The 16,612-nt window shown below is 31.2% G+C and overlaps 2 protein-coding genes and 1 long non-coding RNA gene across 3 annotated transcripts; all 3 read right to left on the minus strand.

Annotated features, from left to right (window-relative positions):
- Positions 1–2,192: 2,192 nt before the first annotated feature.
- On the minus strand, positions 2,193–3,135 carry LOC123206893. The gene is made up of 2 exons (XR_006500148.1): positions 2,762–3,135; positions 2,193–2,522 (listed from the first exon to the last, which is right to left on the minus strand). It is a non-coding gene; the product is annotated as an uncharacterized LOC123206893 (long non-coding RNA).
- A 319-nt stretch (positions 3,136–3,454) lies between these two features.
- LOC123206872 lies at positions 3,455–5,690 on the minus strand. The gene is made up of 3 exons (XM_044624143.1): positions 5,535–5,690; positions 4,923–5,120; positions 3,455–3,905 (listed from the first exon to the last, which is right to left on the minus strand). Exons 2-3 carry the CDS (start codon positions 5,102–5,104, stop codon positions 3,719–3,721), a joined length of 369 nt encoding a protein of 122 aa, XP_044480078.1. The 5' UTR covers positions 5,105–5,120; positions 5,535–5,690; the 3' UTR covers positions 3,455–3,718.
- Positions 5,691–10,943: 5,253 nt separating this feature from the next.
- LOC123206888 (1-aminocyclopropane-1-carboxylate synthase 7-like) lies at positions 10,944–12,439 on the minus strand. The gene is made up of 3 exons (XM_044624165.1): positions 12,266–12,439; positions 11,899–12,188; positions 10,944–11,814 (listed from the first exon to the last, which is right to left on the minus strand). The coding sequence occupies exons 1-3, from the start codon at positions 12,437–12,439 to the stop codon at positions 10,944–10,946; spliced, it is 1,335 nt and encodes a 444-aa protein (XP_044480100.1).
- Between the last annotated feature and the right edge of the window lie 4,173 nt (positions 12,440–16,612).

Genomic DNA, 16,612 nt, shown 5'->3' on the forward strand with positions numbered 1-16,612 from the left:
TTTTTTTTAATAGTTTATAGATAGATAAATGAGATTTTTAAAATTAACGAGAGAAATTTGAAAAAAAAGCATATCTTGGGTGGGAAATACTCCTTTGGCCTAATAAAGATGATGAAGAGGAGAAGATGAAATGAGGAGAAAGAGGATGGTCACCTTTGTGGCGAAAGCTGGATGTTGACAAAGAGAGAAAAATGGTGATCAACGGTTGTAACGTGCACTCCTAATAAAGATGAAAAGAGGATAAAGATGACAAAAAGGAGAAGGATCACAACAAGATTAGAAAAAGCAATACCTGCACAGTGAGAATACAATATGACGACCTAACAGCTATTAAACGTGAAGTCAATTATGATAGCAAATGTTGACCAATTTATAAACTAAAAAAGTCCGAGTCTTAAAATATAAATTTCCTTTCCCCTTTCATATACTTTTGTGGTTACTCCAAACTCAGTTTTCCACGCGTCGCTATTACATATCACCACAAATGTAAACATTAGGTACACTAAAAGGACTTGATTAGAAACGCTTTCGTGTCAACTTATCTAATCATTATTCTAAAAATGGATCAATAATTACTGATGAGTGATGTATGGGCATGGCCTTTGATGATACTTATAACAAAAAAAAAAAAATCAAAGGATTTATTTTATCCCAAATTTGTTATTTTCTCAAATTAGTATATATTAAAAATTTAAACACTCACATATAAATAATTAATATTAACAAAATCAATTAATATTATCTATTTTTTATAAATTTAAAAAATTAACAATTTTTTTATAATTAAGCTTTAAAATATTATGTTTCATCTCATAGAGTTTTTTCTCTTCTTTCTTCCTCCTTTTTTTAAGATCGCCTTTAGTTGGTTTCTCTTTTCATTCCCTTTTCTGAAACCATCTTTAGATAAAGATGAGTTGTCTTTATTAATTTTTATCTAACGACAATACTAAAAAAAATGAGAAGAAAGAAGTCAACGAGAGACAATGTCGAAAAAAAGAAGGAGAAAAAAAAAAACCTTAAAAAGGAAAATATAACATTTCAAAGTTTAATTTTGAAAAAAATTGTTAAATTTTAAAACTTAATAAGAGAATGAATAATATTTTATTATTTTTAATATATCACTAATTAAATGATGAGTACCCCTAAAACTTAACAAATTCTATTAATTTTAACCACTTAAAAATGAGTGTTTAAATTTTTAATAGTTAATAGATACAAATTTGATAACACAACAAATCTTAATTGGAATAAGTCCTTTGGAAAAAAAAAAACCTTGCAAAAGAGACTGCAGAATCATCAAGCCAACATGGCCATTCATCAAGTCTATGTCAAAATGACATTAAAAAAAACATAAAATGAAAGATAACCAAAAAACCAAAAAAGGCAATAAATATGAATGCCAAATAGCAACAGCCAGCTAATAAAGATTGAAAATGTTTTTCATGCCCAAAAGTCAGCTAATAAAGATGAAAAATGTTTTTCATGCCCAAAAGACTTTGAAAATCCCTTTTGAAGAAGAAACTTATTTGTACTTTCAGAGAAAATGCTCCTTGATTTAGGGAAAAATAAAAAAAGGGTTCTTTAAATCCTCTCTCAAATTCGTCCTACAAAAACAAAAATATATTATGATTGTTAATACAATAAAAAATATTTAATTTGTAGATATGGTACATGAACATGATTGACAACATAATTCATTCATGTATTATTACATAATATTGTAATAATAAGATTACATTTTAACCCCGATCTAATCAATTAGACCATTAGTTAGATAAGAAAATAATACTATGAAATAAAAATATATAATTCTAATATACCATAATAACAATTATGATACGAAGATGTTGCACAATCTTACTAAAATGGTTATGCGTCTCAACATTTATAAAAAAAAAAATTGCAAATATAATGACATTAACATAATATCATGCTAATATGAGTATGACCTTAAATTGATAATTTAACTTTGAATCAATATGGCTACTTTGGTTGAACTGAGATTAAAAATAATTATTAAACCGTTTAATTAAATTGGACTAATCATCGGATTTATTTGACCTGGTCTAACCAATCGGTCTAGTCTAGTCCAATCCAATTTTCATAATATCACATTTCTACATTATTTGCATGCCTTGCAACCACCACGATTTCCTTATAAACTCTTTGGTTCAAGAGTGCACAAAACAACAAGATGCAAAGAGATTTTTAAATGAAAGTCCAATGCTGTTTGTTGGTCAGTTTCTGACAGCCATGGCCCATGAATCAACATCATTAAAGGTTATTTAATTTGGTTTTCACATCTAGAAGCTATATTTAAAAAGTCATTAACCCCTATCCTGTAACAGCTGAAGACATTACATATTATTGAACAGAAGCAAAGAACTGATTTAGAGGCTCATTAAAGCCACAGACGACCATGATCACGAATTGCGTAATAACTTAAATTATATTGATGTAGCAAGATATAATAGTACCTTCCGCCCTACGCCACCGTACTTCCGGTACCGAATCCCAAACCGCTGTAGTCGACGGGGGGAAAAAGGGAGTTAAAAAATCAAACCACAAATAAACAAACAATTACAACGAAAATAAAATAAGGATTACAATTAAATTCTGTGGAAAGCAAGTTTGCTGCATTTCACCTGTCAATCTATGGTTCAAATTTAGATTGTTGATCTAACAAATGTGATTTTAATCGCTATTTTGTTTCTTATATTTTCTTGACAACCAAACAGGAAGAGAAAGACTTTTGAGTTACCTATGGATCATTGTTGGCACACTCGGCAAGAACACAGAGAAGATAAAGATAAACGCGAATACTGCGCGACACGCTTCAGAAAGGGGCTCACCGTCCCTCTGATATGAAACGACTGTGCAATCTATGCGATGTTCGCGTCGTCCGTAGTCTGTCTTAATAAATGGGTATCATTGGCTAACGATGGAAGTAGAATTACTAAAAAGCCCTTCCTTTGAATTGAGAGTTTCTGAGCCGCTGTAGACGGCCAGATGGAACAAGAAACGACACGTCTTACAATTGCCAAACAAAATCGATGGCAAAACACACAAAAAGTAGTACCTCAAATTTAGGGAAGGGGCCTCAACAGTAACAAATGCAGGGGTTCCATTTGGGCTTAGAACAACCCACCACCCTCCTCCCTCTACGACATTTCAGACTAAATTGTGAGGTTTTTCATTAAGAGAAATTAGGGCAGACAATCATCAGTGGGTTGTTTGCAGATTACAATTGGATTATTTCTTTAATCTTAATTAGAATCACAGAGCAAGATGATCCCGAAAGCATTAGAGTTATTCGTGCTCTTTGCAGATGTATAACCAACTCCTGTGATTGTCCTCGTGCAAATTTAAGTTTAATATTTTGTTACATAAGCTAGCAAATCCAGCTTGACTTCATTGGCCTGAGTGGATAAAAACAATTGGATTTAGAGTGAAATAGATAAAACAAGCTTTATCATCAATAATGGGTGGTCGTAGAAGTTTTTGATGAAGATAAAACAAGAAGAAGATTTGCCAACGTGCGTCGTCACTTCAAATACAAAATTATTGTCGCTACCAAAGTTACCCACTGAGTTCTCAGCCTCAAAAATTTTGAAGAAACAACAAAAAATTGCATGTAGAGCGGCTGTTATTCGATCACGATGATATGCGAAGCTTACATATTCTTTTCCTTGAAAAACATTTTACCAACTAATTGACCTCAGACATAGTAACCGGTGAAGGTAAATCCCCTTCCAACAATCTCACCAGCACAAAACCATGCAAAGCACTCCAGTCCGAATAAAGCAGCAATGCCCGCATCCTCAACCTTCAGATCCTGCTTGTTCTTCCATAACTGCTTCACATACTCAACTTCCTTCCAGAATGCTTCACGACGTCCAGGAATACTGTCCATTAAAATGAGTCAAGAAGTACGTATGAGAAATTCACAAATCAGAAGATAAAGCTTCAAACTCAATTATATGGATTCAGTTAGGATGGAATATGCTAGGGATGCCAATTTCTAACCTAGCACACTAAAGGTCTTTATCAATGACAGTTTTACATAGCACAATCAAAAGCAATTTTCAGATTGACCAACAGAATCACATGCTTATCACTCAATTCTCATGAAATGCGAAAAAGAGTAACTCAAATATGTGAACTAACATTTCTGTTTGGGAATTGATTTACATGCATGTTTTACCCTTTTGCTTCCCCAAAGCCTGATACCCACAGTCTCATTCACTTCATATTTCATTTACAATCACAAATTCATTAAGATCAAAATCTTGTTCAGACAGCCTTAAACTCTCTCTATCTCTCTCTCTCTATCTCTCTTTGATAAGACACCTTTGATATATTCCGTCAACCAGCTTTAAACACTACTTCATTTCTTTAGCAAACATGTGCCAACAGAATCCAATTTGGTAGATGTTCAATATGTTGACAAAACACAGTTACATGATCAAAAGCCACTGCAGCTTTCAAATGAAGCCAAACCATACATATATAAGTAAAAATGACAGGCACATATGTATACATCCATGCAACCACAACCAGCTAGAAGAACAAGTGAAAAATTAATAAACAAAAATATTTAAAACGTAGATGATCATAAATAATTTTTTATTTTGAAAGTAAAAGTTAAAAGGCCCACATGATAAGTATGAAACAATCAGGAATTTTACGACCTGTCACCTCTTAAAATTGCCAATCAAAATAGTAAATTTAAATTAGTCACAAGCTGGGCATATCACATTCTTATATTTCAAAGCAGACTTATAAAATTAAGTCAGAGGACATCATATAGCTATGTCCTAATTGGAATGCTGCCACCATTTCAAGATCATCAGAACAGCTGTAAGATCCACATAAAATTTACATCAAATGCAATATAAAAACAAGGGTACAGGAAAAAGTACCTAGCTAGACGTGTGTAAAACAATTGTTTCGACAACAAGTTACATTTGTCCACTGTGGGTGGCTCCTGAATATATTGCTTGTTCTGCTCCAACAACTGCTTATAGTAGGCATTTCCATGCTGGGACAGAAACTTTGTCGCTTGGCATGCCTTGGATTGCAACTGTTGCAACTTCGATGCCATCAACTCCAACTTAAACCTAAAACCACGACCAAAATCAAACCATTAATGACCAACTTGTTATTCATAACAAATTCAAACTTTACTTACAGAAAAACTTTCCGCTAAACCCAGTTAGAAAAACTCAATATAAATTTCACCCAAAATAAACAGAAATACAACGCCATTAATTGCTTCGTAATAGCAACAATTTATCAATACACTGTAAAATTCATGTTTTTATCAGCAGTAAACCAAACGGGAGTTCTATATCAATCGAAAACAGCTATAAATACAACGTTACCACTAGAATTCAAAGATCAGGGTATCAAGTACCGGTAACAAGAACAGATCTGAGGAAAACACGACAATAAAAGAGACAAACGAATGAAGCGCAATTGTTTTTATATATAACAGAAAAAATAGGGAATCTGATCAGAGAAATTCGATTTACCTTGGATGTTTGTTGAAGAGGAAATGTCAGACGAAAACGCAAAGTAACGCCGCGGCCGTTTGCTTAGGTCGTCGGTTGTCTTATGAATAGCAAAGGATAGAGTGAAGCACCCCTGGGTTTGGGGTTTTATTTGACGGTATAAGTTAAATTAGGCTTTGACAATGGGAAAAATGTAAATAAATAAATATAAGGGTTGATGCCGCAAGTGTTGTTTTTTCAACCAAGCAGGCATTCTCCATGTATTTTTTCAATTTTTAGAAAAAATAAACTTTAAAATTTCTTAACGAGTAAACTAAACTTTTAAATTTTTCTATTAAAAAACTAAATTTTCATTATTTTTTATTAAATATATTAAATAAATTACACATGTCTTTCAGATAGTTTTTGTAACACTTATATCAAATATAAATATTTATAGAAAATATAAATTCAAAGAGACATGTTAATTTAATATGTTCCTACTTCGATCAACACTAAATTATACAACAATCAAACAAGCATGATAAATTTGAACTTGAAATGTGTACAAAAAAAGTGTCATAAACTCGTAAACTGAATAACCTTGTTCAAACATCCATACATAACAAATATTCTTGTCTCAAAATATATAACCGCCCAAATAACTTCAAAGATGCATACCCAATACATAATAATCATGTCTAAAATCAAAATACAATAAAAACATAATAAAGCCTCTTCTTGTACAAACTCAGACACTAGTTGATCATTGATTTTGTTGCATATCTCGTTACTCACCTCTCATAATTGTAAAACAAAATAAATGAATTGCGTGAGTGTGAAAAGACTTAATAAGTAGATAACTTATCATTACACCACTATAATAACAAAACTCATCCTGACATTCCATTATGTTTATACTCAAATATTTTTCAACATCCTTAACGTTTGTCTAACTGAGTTACAATGTTTTATATACCATTACTCAAAAGATACTATTATCTCGAATTATTAGTTATCAATTTGCAACATCAATTAGATACATCTCTTGATTCATACATCATATGTATGCATAGTTAATGAGACTACTAATTAAAAACTATCTTTAAATGACCTCTACCATGGGTGAGTACATAAACACATCTCACTAACAACGTGAGAAATAATGGATTATGTTCCTTTTTGCATGCCCTTTGAATAAAATGAACTGCTAGACACTTTGATGTCAAGTGCATAAAGCATCCCATATATATTTAACTACAATCTAAATGTTTTCATATAGGTTTGTGAGTCAGAAATCACACAACAATGACTACAAAATCGGGCAAAAGATTATACATCATTTATCCCTAAATCCTTTATCTTCCACTATTTTGTATACAGTTGGTGACTATTACTAGGGATGACAACGGGGAGGGGCGGGGAGGGGATTTAAATCCCCGTCCCCGACCTGTCCCTGCTACGGGGATGAAAATGATTCTCCGTCCTCTCCCCGTAAAGAAAAATCCCCTCCCCATCTCCTCTCCGTATCTGCAAAAAAAAATATATCTTTTTTACCTTGTAAATACAATATAAATATATTAAATAATAAACTTAAGCAAAATTAAAATTAATCTACTATTTCAAATATCATAAATATAATATATTAACTCTTTTAATATGCACAACAAAAATTTAAATAAATTTGAAAAACATAAATAATTTAAAACTATAAAAATATATTAGTATTTTAAATAAATATATTAATAAAAAGTGATGGGGATAGGGGATAGGGGATAGGGGCGGGGTGGGGAGGGGACACATGTATCCCCATCCCCGATTGCGGGGATTTTTTTCATCCCTGTCCCCGTTCCCTTCTCCGTTTCTATCAGGGAATCTCCTCCCCGTTAGGGTCAGGGGGGTCAGGGCCCCTAAAGTCGAGCCCAAATTATCATCCCTAACTATTACTGTCTACTTAGTCGTTTCTCACTCATTCATGGTTTTTTTCTGAATTCAATTTGAATTCGCTTTTTCACTTAGTCTGTTGGCCGTGACACTATCAAGTATAATTGGGCTGTGTAACAGGAATGCCCAATCCGATAGGAGCAACTTAAACATACCCCAACCATGTTTACTTAATTAGAAAATAGTATTTCTTAAAAACACCCCACTAACTATTGAACACACTTTCTAAATTAGCTTAAAAAAGGTTACCATCCAATGTGCCCAGCGGCCCAGCCAATGGATGATAGAATCCAAGCCTCCAGGCCTATAAGCCTGATGAGTTGTTAAATAAATGTTCTACTTTACTAACCTTAAGTTAGTAAAACATATATTTATTTATCAAAAAAATTACATGTACCATCTTTTAGCCACACATGTATATAACATGATGATCTTGTTCTATTGATTGTCCCTTATGAAATTTTAGATATAATTTCTCTTGGGATATCTATACATAAAAGTATCGAATTATTACTATTGGGATTTCTATTGGGATATTTTTTTTGATAACCGAAGATCTTGTCAGTATTTGTTAGATGGATGATAAACTTAAGATATAGTGATCAATTATTGTATTAGATAAATCAAAGTTTCATATACGTGATAAAAGTTCAAAGTCAGACTTTAACCTTTGAAATTCTAATGTTTCACCTTGGAATTTTCTGATATTAGTAATATATATTACAAAGAAAAACAATAATTTTCTTTCTTCTACTCAACCTCTTTTGATAGCCGTATATGCTCTTGTTTTTGTTTATTTATATTAAATAAATGATGAAATAAATAAATAAAATTATGTATACAAATAAATTATTAATTTATTGACATATATTTTGAGGTGATAACATAAAATTGGATCTTATAATTTTTTATTTTTTTTCTCATTTTAAAATTAGATAATCATTTACTAAGTATACAGTAAAATTTATTTGTACCCGTAATATTATTAAAAAAATAATGAAAAGTAAATTGTGAATTGCCACTGTGAATATAAGTTGAATATTTCTATTATATTGTGTTAAATATGTTGATGCAAAAATATCGGATCAATAATGCAAATCAACATGGGAAGAGGAGATATTGACTTATTTGATGTAGTGATTATAGATCTGATTATAGTATTTGAAGGTTTACCCATTTGATCAAACTAGTCAGAGTTCTCCGGTTAAAAAAAAAAAACCATGGGAAGTGAAGTGAGTTTGTTGAAAAAAGTAAAAAAAAAAAAATGGAAAAAAACAGAGATGAAGGTAAACACCAAGCATTGTACTATGTCAATAGTCATCACGTATGATTTATGCATGTCAATCACTGTTCTGCATGTGCTGCTATTTATAAATACAAACTTCCCTGTTATTTTCTTATCCTTGATCTTATCTTCTTTCTAATTTCCTACATCTTGTAGTTTGAAATGAATCTCTAATTTATATTTTTAAGCATATATCCATCCTCAGACGCCAACCCTTTTGGCAAATGAATTTTCTGGATCCATCCCTTCCTCAGCTACCCACCATTTTCATATATGAACATATATATCATTTTTAATTCTAGCCGGCCTGCTGCACCCAGCACTTTCGCCGTTTTTACGTACAACTAGCTTCATCAAACATGCTAAAAAATCAGATTGCGATCAAATGTGGACCAATTTTCTCCATTACAGTCCATTATTTTCCTGCAAAAATTCCCCATAATCAACCTAACGTGATCAAATGTGGACCGGTTTTTCAGTAGTTTAATTACTCTGATAATTTCATTTCGTTGAAACTCTCTCTTTTTCTAGGACTACAATCATGCAGCATGGAAAACCATGAGCTGCATATTGAATTGGTTGGCTGCCAGGATGCATTTTTCGTTTGAGCATATGCCTATGTGGCAGATGTGGTTGGCAGCGTGAGCCACATGGGGTGGTTCTTTTGACGGCCCAGGTTGAACTGCTGGCTGCATTCATTGACTTTTGACTCTCAAATTTAGCGATAGAAAGTTGCGGTGGCAATATGTGTTTAGAATTTGTCAATGAGAAGGTTTTACACGGAGAAAGCAAAATCTCAGTAACCACGTTCACACAAGAGGAAGCAAAAATTTTTCACTCTTTAATTCGAAAGTATTTTTTTTTTGGCTTTAGACTATATGTTGGGTCGGTCAAATTTAGACTTTTGACTCAAATCTCTCATACGAAAGAATAATTTTTGGACATGAAGTTTCAAACTCCCAAAAGTCAGACGTAAATGCTTAAAATATTAAATGGGTTGTCTTTAATTTCTAAAAGCATAGGAATAAGATATAATATATAGTTTAAAGACATCCAAACGTGGATCGAGTAGAGCCGAAAGTTCTTGAAATTAAGAACATATAAAAACCCCTCTAGATGATTATGCCTTATTAGCTCAGTTTTGTTAATTATATATAGAGCTTGCATGACGGCATCAACTCATAAAGGCCCAGAAAAAAAAAAAAAAAAAACTGGAAAAATAAAATTGGAATGTCAAAATTTCGGAAGCTCCAAAACTTTCCAACCTAGCCATGAGACTACGGCTTTGGTTCCCCCAAATGCTTTGGCTATATTCATTTCAAACTCTAGTTTATTTCAAAATTGTTTAAATTCGAATTTAAACTAAGTTTTAAGTTTGGTTCAATAATATAATAAAATAAAAAATAACTCAAACGACATCATTTTATTATTTATAAGTTAAAATAATATTATTTTAATTAATTCATATTAAATTTTTTTAAACAATGAGTTTAACAGATCGTACACATTTAAAGTTTAAATTTAAATTCAAAAATATTTAATTTTATTTTTAAACTTTAACTCGATTCAAATTAGATTTTATATGATTCATTATTAACGCATCTTAAACTATACCGGACAATTACATCCATAAAAGTCTTCAAGCTTTGAAAATTACAGAAGGGAAGACTAACATTATCCCACCAATTAAGTTATGCAATAATCTCTGTAGCTTAATTATGCGATAAACAATTCAGCAATTAAAATTAAAAAAATAAAAGAAGCTTACAACAATGACAAAGTCAAAGACATAATAAAATACTTTTAATTGATTTGGTCATGAAGAAAACTACAAGCGCCTGTGGTTCCACTTCACAAATGGAATTTCCAGGGAACTTGCATAACCGGAAGCAAGCAAACAAAAATAGTTTTTTGATCTGACTTACAGTATTATAATACAAACCGTAATTTTACCAGATGGGTTCCATTCCAAAGAATCAAAATGGGTACTTTTAATTGATTTGGTCATGAAGAAAACTACAAGCGCCTGCGGTTCCACTTCACAAATGGAATTTCCAGGGAACTTGCATAACCAGAAGCAAGCAAACAAAAATATTTTTTTGATCTGACTTACAGTATTACAATACAAACCGTAATTTTACCAGATGGGTTCCGTTCCAAAGAATCAAAATGGGTAAATAAGCACACCCCCCCCCCCCCACCACAAAAAAAAAAAAAAACACTCAGAAGATATCAACTTTCTTTCTCTTTCGTTGCTGCATAAAATCTTGTATTCTTTTCAAAGCAATTTCCAGCGTCTGCTCGCTCATGTTCGCAAAGCACACCCTGAACCATCCAGGCTCTGCACAATGGCAAGAAGACCCTGGTGAGATATTTAGCTTCACTTCATTTACTATATAATCCCAAAGCGCCAATTCACCTTCTCTTTTTTGTTCCTCCAGCAATGGGCTTAAATTCATCCAGCAAAATAACCCTGCATTGCCTTTCAAACACTCAATCCCAGCTCTCTTCAATCCTTCAATAATCATTTCGTGTCTCTTCCTCAGTCTCTCTCTGTTTGTTTTGATATAATTTTCTGTAAATTTCTTGTTAGATAGCATAGAAGCCAAGAGATGTTGCGTTTGAGAGGAAATAAGAGTGAAGCTAGACATTCTCCTCGCTGTAGCAACAACTTTATCGTTATACGAATATATTGTTCCAACTCTAAAACCTGGGAGGCCAAGATCTTTGGAAAGACTATAAACAATATGAACTCTTTCAGAATTTTTGTATTGGCGAGATTCCAGAATTTCTGCAATGCTTGTAAATTCGGAAGAGGAGAAAGCTGAGCCGGAGTAGATTTCATCTGAGATAAGATGGATGTTTTTGTGGGTTGCAAAATCAAGAATCTCTTCTAGAACTGAGCGTTGGATTGTTGCTCCTAGTGGGTTTGATGGGTTGGTTATCAGAATACCTCTAACTTTGGTGTTCATGGCTTCTGCTTCTTTATATGCAGCTTCCATTGCTTGTTGAGTAATTTGGAAACTGTTTGAGCTGTCACAATGGATAGGGACAATTTTCACACCAGTCCTCCACCTTAAATCTCTGTCAAATCTGGAATACAGAAGAATATAGATATGAATCCACTTGTTGAACGATTTTTCAGAAGAATTAGTGTTAAAGGGGGCTTGTTTTTACCCTGGATAGTATGGAGTTGGAACAAGCAAGGCGTCGCCAGGATCAGCCAAAATGAAGGTTAACAGCTCATTGGCGGCAGTGGCACCGGCGGTGAGGACGACTCTATCAGGATCAAATTTCGCCCTTCCGCCTCTTATTTGTTCCATGAAACTTGTCATCGCCTGCCTCAATGATTTGAGTCCATGATAATCTTGAAACAAGGCATTTTCTCTAAAACCAGGTGCTCGTTTCCCCCATATAAATGCTTCTGAATGTTGTTCCAAGTACTCTTCTAGCAAATCGAATGAAACCTGTTTAAGAAAAAAAAAAAATTAGTAAGTCTTTTTCTTTTGTCGAGTCGACAAAATTCAATTGCTTAGATACTTACTTGATTTTCAGCCAATCCCATCTGTATGATTCCTGATGGGTTATTTGATTCATCATAAGGGTCTTCATCGTAAGCCTTCCAACCAGCAAAATATGGAGAGTTTTCTCCATGAGTTTCAGAAACTGCAACTTTTGATAGCTCAACACAAGAAGGCTGCTCAATCTCTATAGACATAACTAGCTTTCTTGAAAATGATATATGGAGAGCTTCCTCTGTAGAAAGCTGTTACGTTGAAAGATGGTTGTGTTGAATGAAAAACCTTTGTCAAAGACCCTTTATATAGAGGAGGGGTTTGACATAATGGTCCCTCAGCTAGCGGTTCTCTCACAGAAAAAAAAATAATGAAAAAAAATCGACTATTGATTTTCTAATGTAAGCAGGATCAAAACTCTTTCATAGATATAGTTTTTATCAATGACAACTGTTTGGTTTCTATCATCATGTTCCAAGTTTTCCCTATCTCAAATCCCCTCTAAGATTTAGAGCGAATATGGTGGTTGATAGAGAGTGGGTATTCTCTTTATACTTCGTAAGTTTGTTTTAGATCATTAATATACAATTATAAAGTTTTCTCTTCTGTTTTGTGGACAATCTTCGCCTAATTAATGTAAGAATGATTCTTTATATCCTAAATAAAATCATAAAACCCCAATTTCACCAAATTTACGTGTACAATATAACGTACTTGAAATACCACACAATTTGAATTTAAATCTGTAGAACTATCAAAATTATTTGAATTAAAATAATCAATATTTTACTCCGAAAACCCCCTAATGACAACTTTCAAAACCATAGTTTATAATTTATTAACTTCTTAATGGGGATTTACCCAAGATATAGTTGATTAATAAACTCCTTAAATGGTTAAATAAACTTTAAAGTTTATATTAATGTTATTTACTTAGACAATAAACTTTAAGTGTATCGGAATTTATCTTTATTAATGATTTAAACTTATTTGTAGATTGTTATTGAACTATTCAATTATCTGATTTTATTAAACAATTGATCCTAATTTTTTTATGAGTATTTCTCATTTTAAATAATGGTGGTAGCCCTGTCTCAACAAGATCCCCACAATTTCCAACCTATGACTAATCAAATCTTTGCCCCTAATAAAAACTGATCCAAATTAATGCTTAAACCGTGAACCAAGCCATGCATGAGAAGACTCCATACTACATGCAGATATTCCAGCAGATCTAAGAGTAGTTAAGTTTTGATGACTTTAGAGAGATACCCTATTTAACCCAAGATTAAGATTCTGATATGTGACCAAAGCTGAGACAAACCAGAAGATTTTATGACCTCACAGTGGTATTTCTTCAAGCAAGAGAATTTACCGCTTGTAACTGTTTACCATTAGTAATTTCAGGTTTTCACTTATGTGCCCACGAAGTTAATTAAAATGGCTCTCATGTAGATGTTGTATATAAATAAAAGCTACTTGTATGATCTATAAATGTGGCTTTTTTTTATATATAATTACCTATTAATAATATTATATGTACAAACAAATTATACAAACTGATGAGGTGATAACATTTGATTTGAGTAATTTTAAAATAAAAGAAAAAGTAAATAATCATATTACTCAATTATAAGATGTCACTTTAGTTTGTAAAGATAAATTTGTATAATTTATTTGTACGCATAATTTTATTAAGTATCTATATGATTTCTTTCAAGCACTAAATGTGTCTTACATTTGAGTAATATTATATATATAAATAAATTATATAAATTTATTTATACAAATTAAGATGATAATATCTGATTGAATGATAACAATCACATCACCTAATCAAATAAATCTATACAATTTGTTTATACACGTAGTTTTGTTCATTGCATTTATATTAATTACATAGATTTATGGTTAGGATCAATGTTATACATGTCTATTTTAAATATATAAATTAATACATACTTGACGTATACTATCATATAATTAGTTATTACTTTATTTTTAATTCAAAATTATTTAATTATATATATATTTAAAATAAATACACATAATTTCATTATTCGATTAATCTATACAAAGGATGCATGCATTTGTATGCCCCGATATAAATGGATTGCGGAATATCAATTAAGTTTTGTACATGCATGCCTAGATGTAAGAGTTGGATATTTGTCAAGATTCTGTTGCTAGAATGGTTTCAACCAACCTACTTACATAATAAACAACATCCCAAGATAAAGTAAAAGGGCAATAAGAAAAACAAATATTGGTTATCAGAGAATATATATGTTTCTTTAAATCATGGAAGTGGCCCTTGAGATCAGAAACACAACATATAAGATTGCATTTATAGTAGTTAAATGGTATATTATATCATATATAAAAAATTTAATTTTTTATATCATATATCAAATATTATATCGTATCATATGATATAATTTTTAAAAATAAAATAATAAAAAATTTAATTGACATATTACCATTTTAAAAACTATCATAAATACATTTGAAAATTAAAAATTTCTTATATATACTTTTATTATATTATCATTTTTTTTAAAAAATATATCGTAAAGTATATTTATTATATTATATTAATTTTATACACCTTATAATATATATTATTTTTTATTTATATTATATATAGAGTTCTGATCAAAAAAAAGCTCGTGAAAGGAGTGGTAGATGATGACTGTGTGATGACTCAGACCTCAAAGAGGAAGACAAGTAGGATACTGATAGCTCAGCCAGTTCTTGCCCTGCAGATGGCTACAACTGGCAGACAAAATTGTTGATCTGCCATTAAAGGCATGAATCAGAAGATTGTTATGTCCATCATGTGACTAAAAGTTGAGGGATTTGGGGAAAATCTGGCAAACTAGGCCATTGAAGGCTTGAAACAGACGACTTTGTTTCTTCATTATTGTTTCGGATTAATTGAAAACAATATTTTGTAATTGAATTTTCGTAAATTCAATAAAAATAGGGGCATATATTTGTAATTGAATTTTAAATTAACTAATAATAACAAACAAAATTTATTAGTAAAAATAAATAACAGGTTGGTAATTATATTTTTTATAGACAAAACGTAAAAGAATCGTTTCACCTAAGTTTGGATAGGAATATATCAAAATTATCGGAATTGATTTTAATATGTAATATATGACTGAATTCAAAACGAGTTTTGTTCAAACGAGTTCGAATACGAATGCAAGTTAAAGAGTAGTAGAAAAAATAAACCTAAACATAAGTCGTGTTCGGCTTGCTCGCCGAGCATGACTCACATTATTAAAAAAAATTAAAAGGAACGACATTGTTTAGAGAAGTTAAGTCGAATATCTCATGCAAATCTGAGTCAAGTTTGACCTGTCCACACAAAGCCGAGCTGAATATGAACTCTTAAATTGTGAAGTAGAACGAATATGAACTAGTGTTTCTCTCTATGCTCAATGAGTTCGAATAAAAAACAAGCCAAGCTTACCTAAAAACGAATCGAAAATGAGTTTTACCTTATTCGGGCTTCACTCAATTCAATCCAACTTTAATGTGGCAAGCTAAACTACTATTCTCATCCAAGGTTTGATGGAATGACATACTTTTATCTGCAAGTTTGAAAAAAAACTATTTTTCAACAAATAAAAAATTATTAATTTTAATAATAAAAAGATATTTATATTGTTTTATCCAAATATTATGATAAGGGGGTACTTAACTATTATTTTGTTTTTTAAGTTTAAAATATAAAAATGACACTTTGTTGGAATAAACTATGAAGTGTGAACAATATTATAGGGTGTACCTGTAAATATCATTAACTTACTAGGGCAAATAGATATGTTCCCCCATTTTGTTTGAAAAATTCTTATTGTTATATTCACCCCCATATATGTTGAAAATGTGTTATAACCCAATATTTTATAATATGTCATCTGTACCATTAGTTTGTTGTGTTTTTTTTTGGGTAATTACTAGATCAGATATCCAATTTTTGTTCTGTATAGTTTTCGGTATGTAATTGTCACATTTTTAAACTATTGAGGACATATAAAATTATAAAAAAATTATAAAAACACCCAAAAATGTTTGAATTTCTAAAAATCTTCTAAAAAAATTCATTAACACTCCTATCATTATAAAATTATAACTCACTCCTAATCATTTTAAAATTATACTTAAAAATAAAAATTTTTAATTAAAATTAATATAAATTAAGGGTACAAAAATTATTTAATGAAAAATTGGGAGAAAGTGTTATTTAACTTGAATTTTTTTGTTTTTTCAATAATTTTATAAAAAAATTAAGAGAATTTTTAACCAAATTTAACCAATAGGGTGGGAAAATGACTTTTTCAAACATAAAAAAGTAAGAATAG

The sequence above is a fragment of the Mangifera indica genome, unplaced genomic scaffold, assembly GCF_011075055.1.
Source record: "Mangifera indica cultivar Alphonso unplaced genomic scaffold, CATAS_Mindica_2.1 Un_0052, whole genome shotgun sequence".
Taxonomy (NCBI): Eukaryota; Viridiplantae; Streptophyta; class Magnoliopsida; order Sapindales; family Anacardiaceae; genus Mangifera; species Mangifera indica.

Excerpts from the sequence above, each read along its gene's own strand:
- LOC123206888 (XM_044624165.1), bottom strand. The coding sequence starts at position 12,439 with ATGTCTATAGAGATTGAGCAGCCTTCTTGTGTTGAGCTATCAAAAGTT. Across the intron at positions 12,189-12,265 it reads TGGGATTGGCTGAAAATCAA|GTTTCATTCGATTTGCTAGA; the intron begins GTAAGTATCTAA and ends TTTCTTAAACAG. Across the intron at positions 11,815-11,898 it reads CCAACTCCATACTATCCAGG|ATTTGACAGAGATTTAAGGT; the intron begins GTAAAAACAAGC and ends TCTGTATTCCAG.
- LOC123206872 (XM_044624143.1), bottom strand. The coding sequence starts at position 5,104 with ATGGCATCGAAGTTGCAACAGTTGCAATCCAAGGCATGCCAAGCGACA. Across the intron at positions 3,906-4,922 it reads TTTTACACACGTCTAGCTAG|TATTCCTGGACGTCGTGAAG; the intron begins GTACTTTTTCCT and ends TTTAATGGACAG.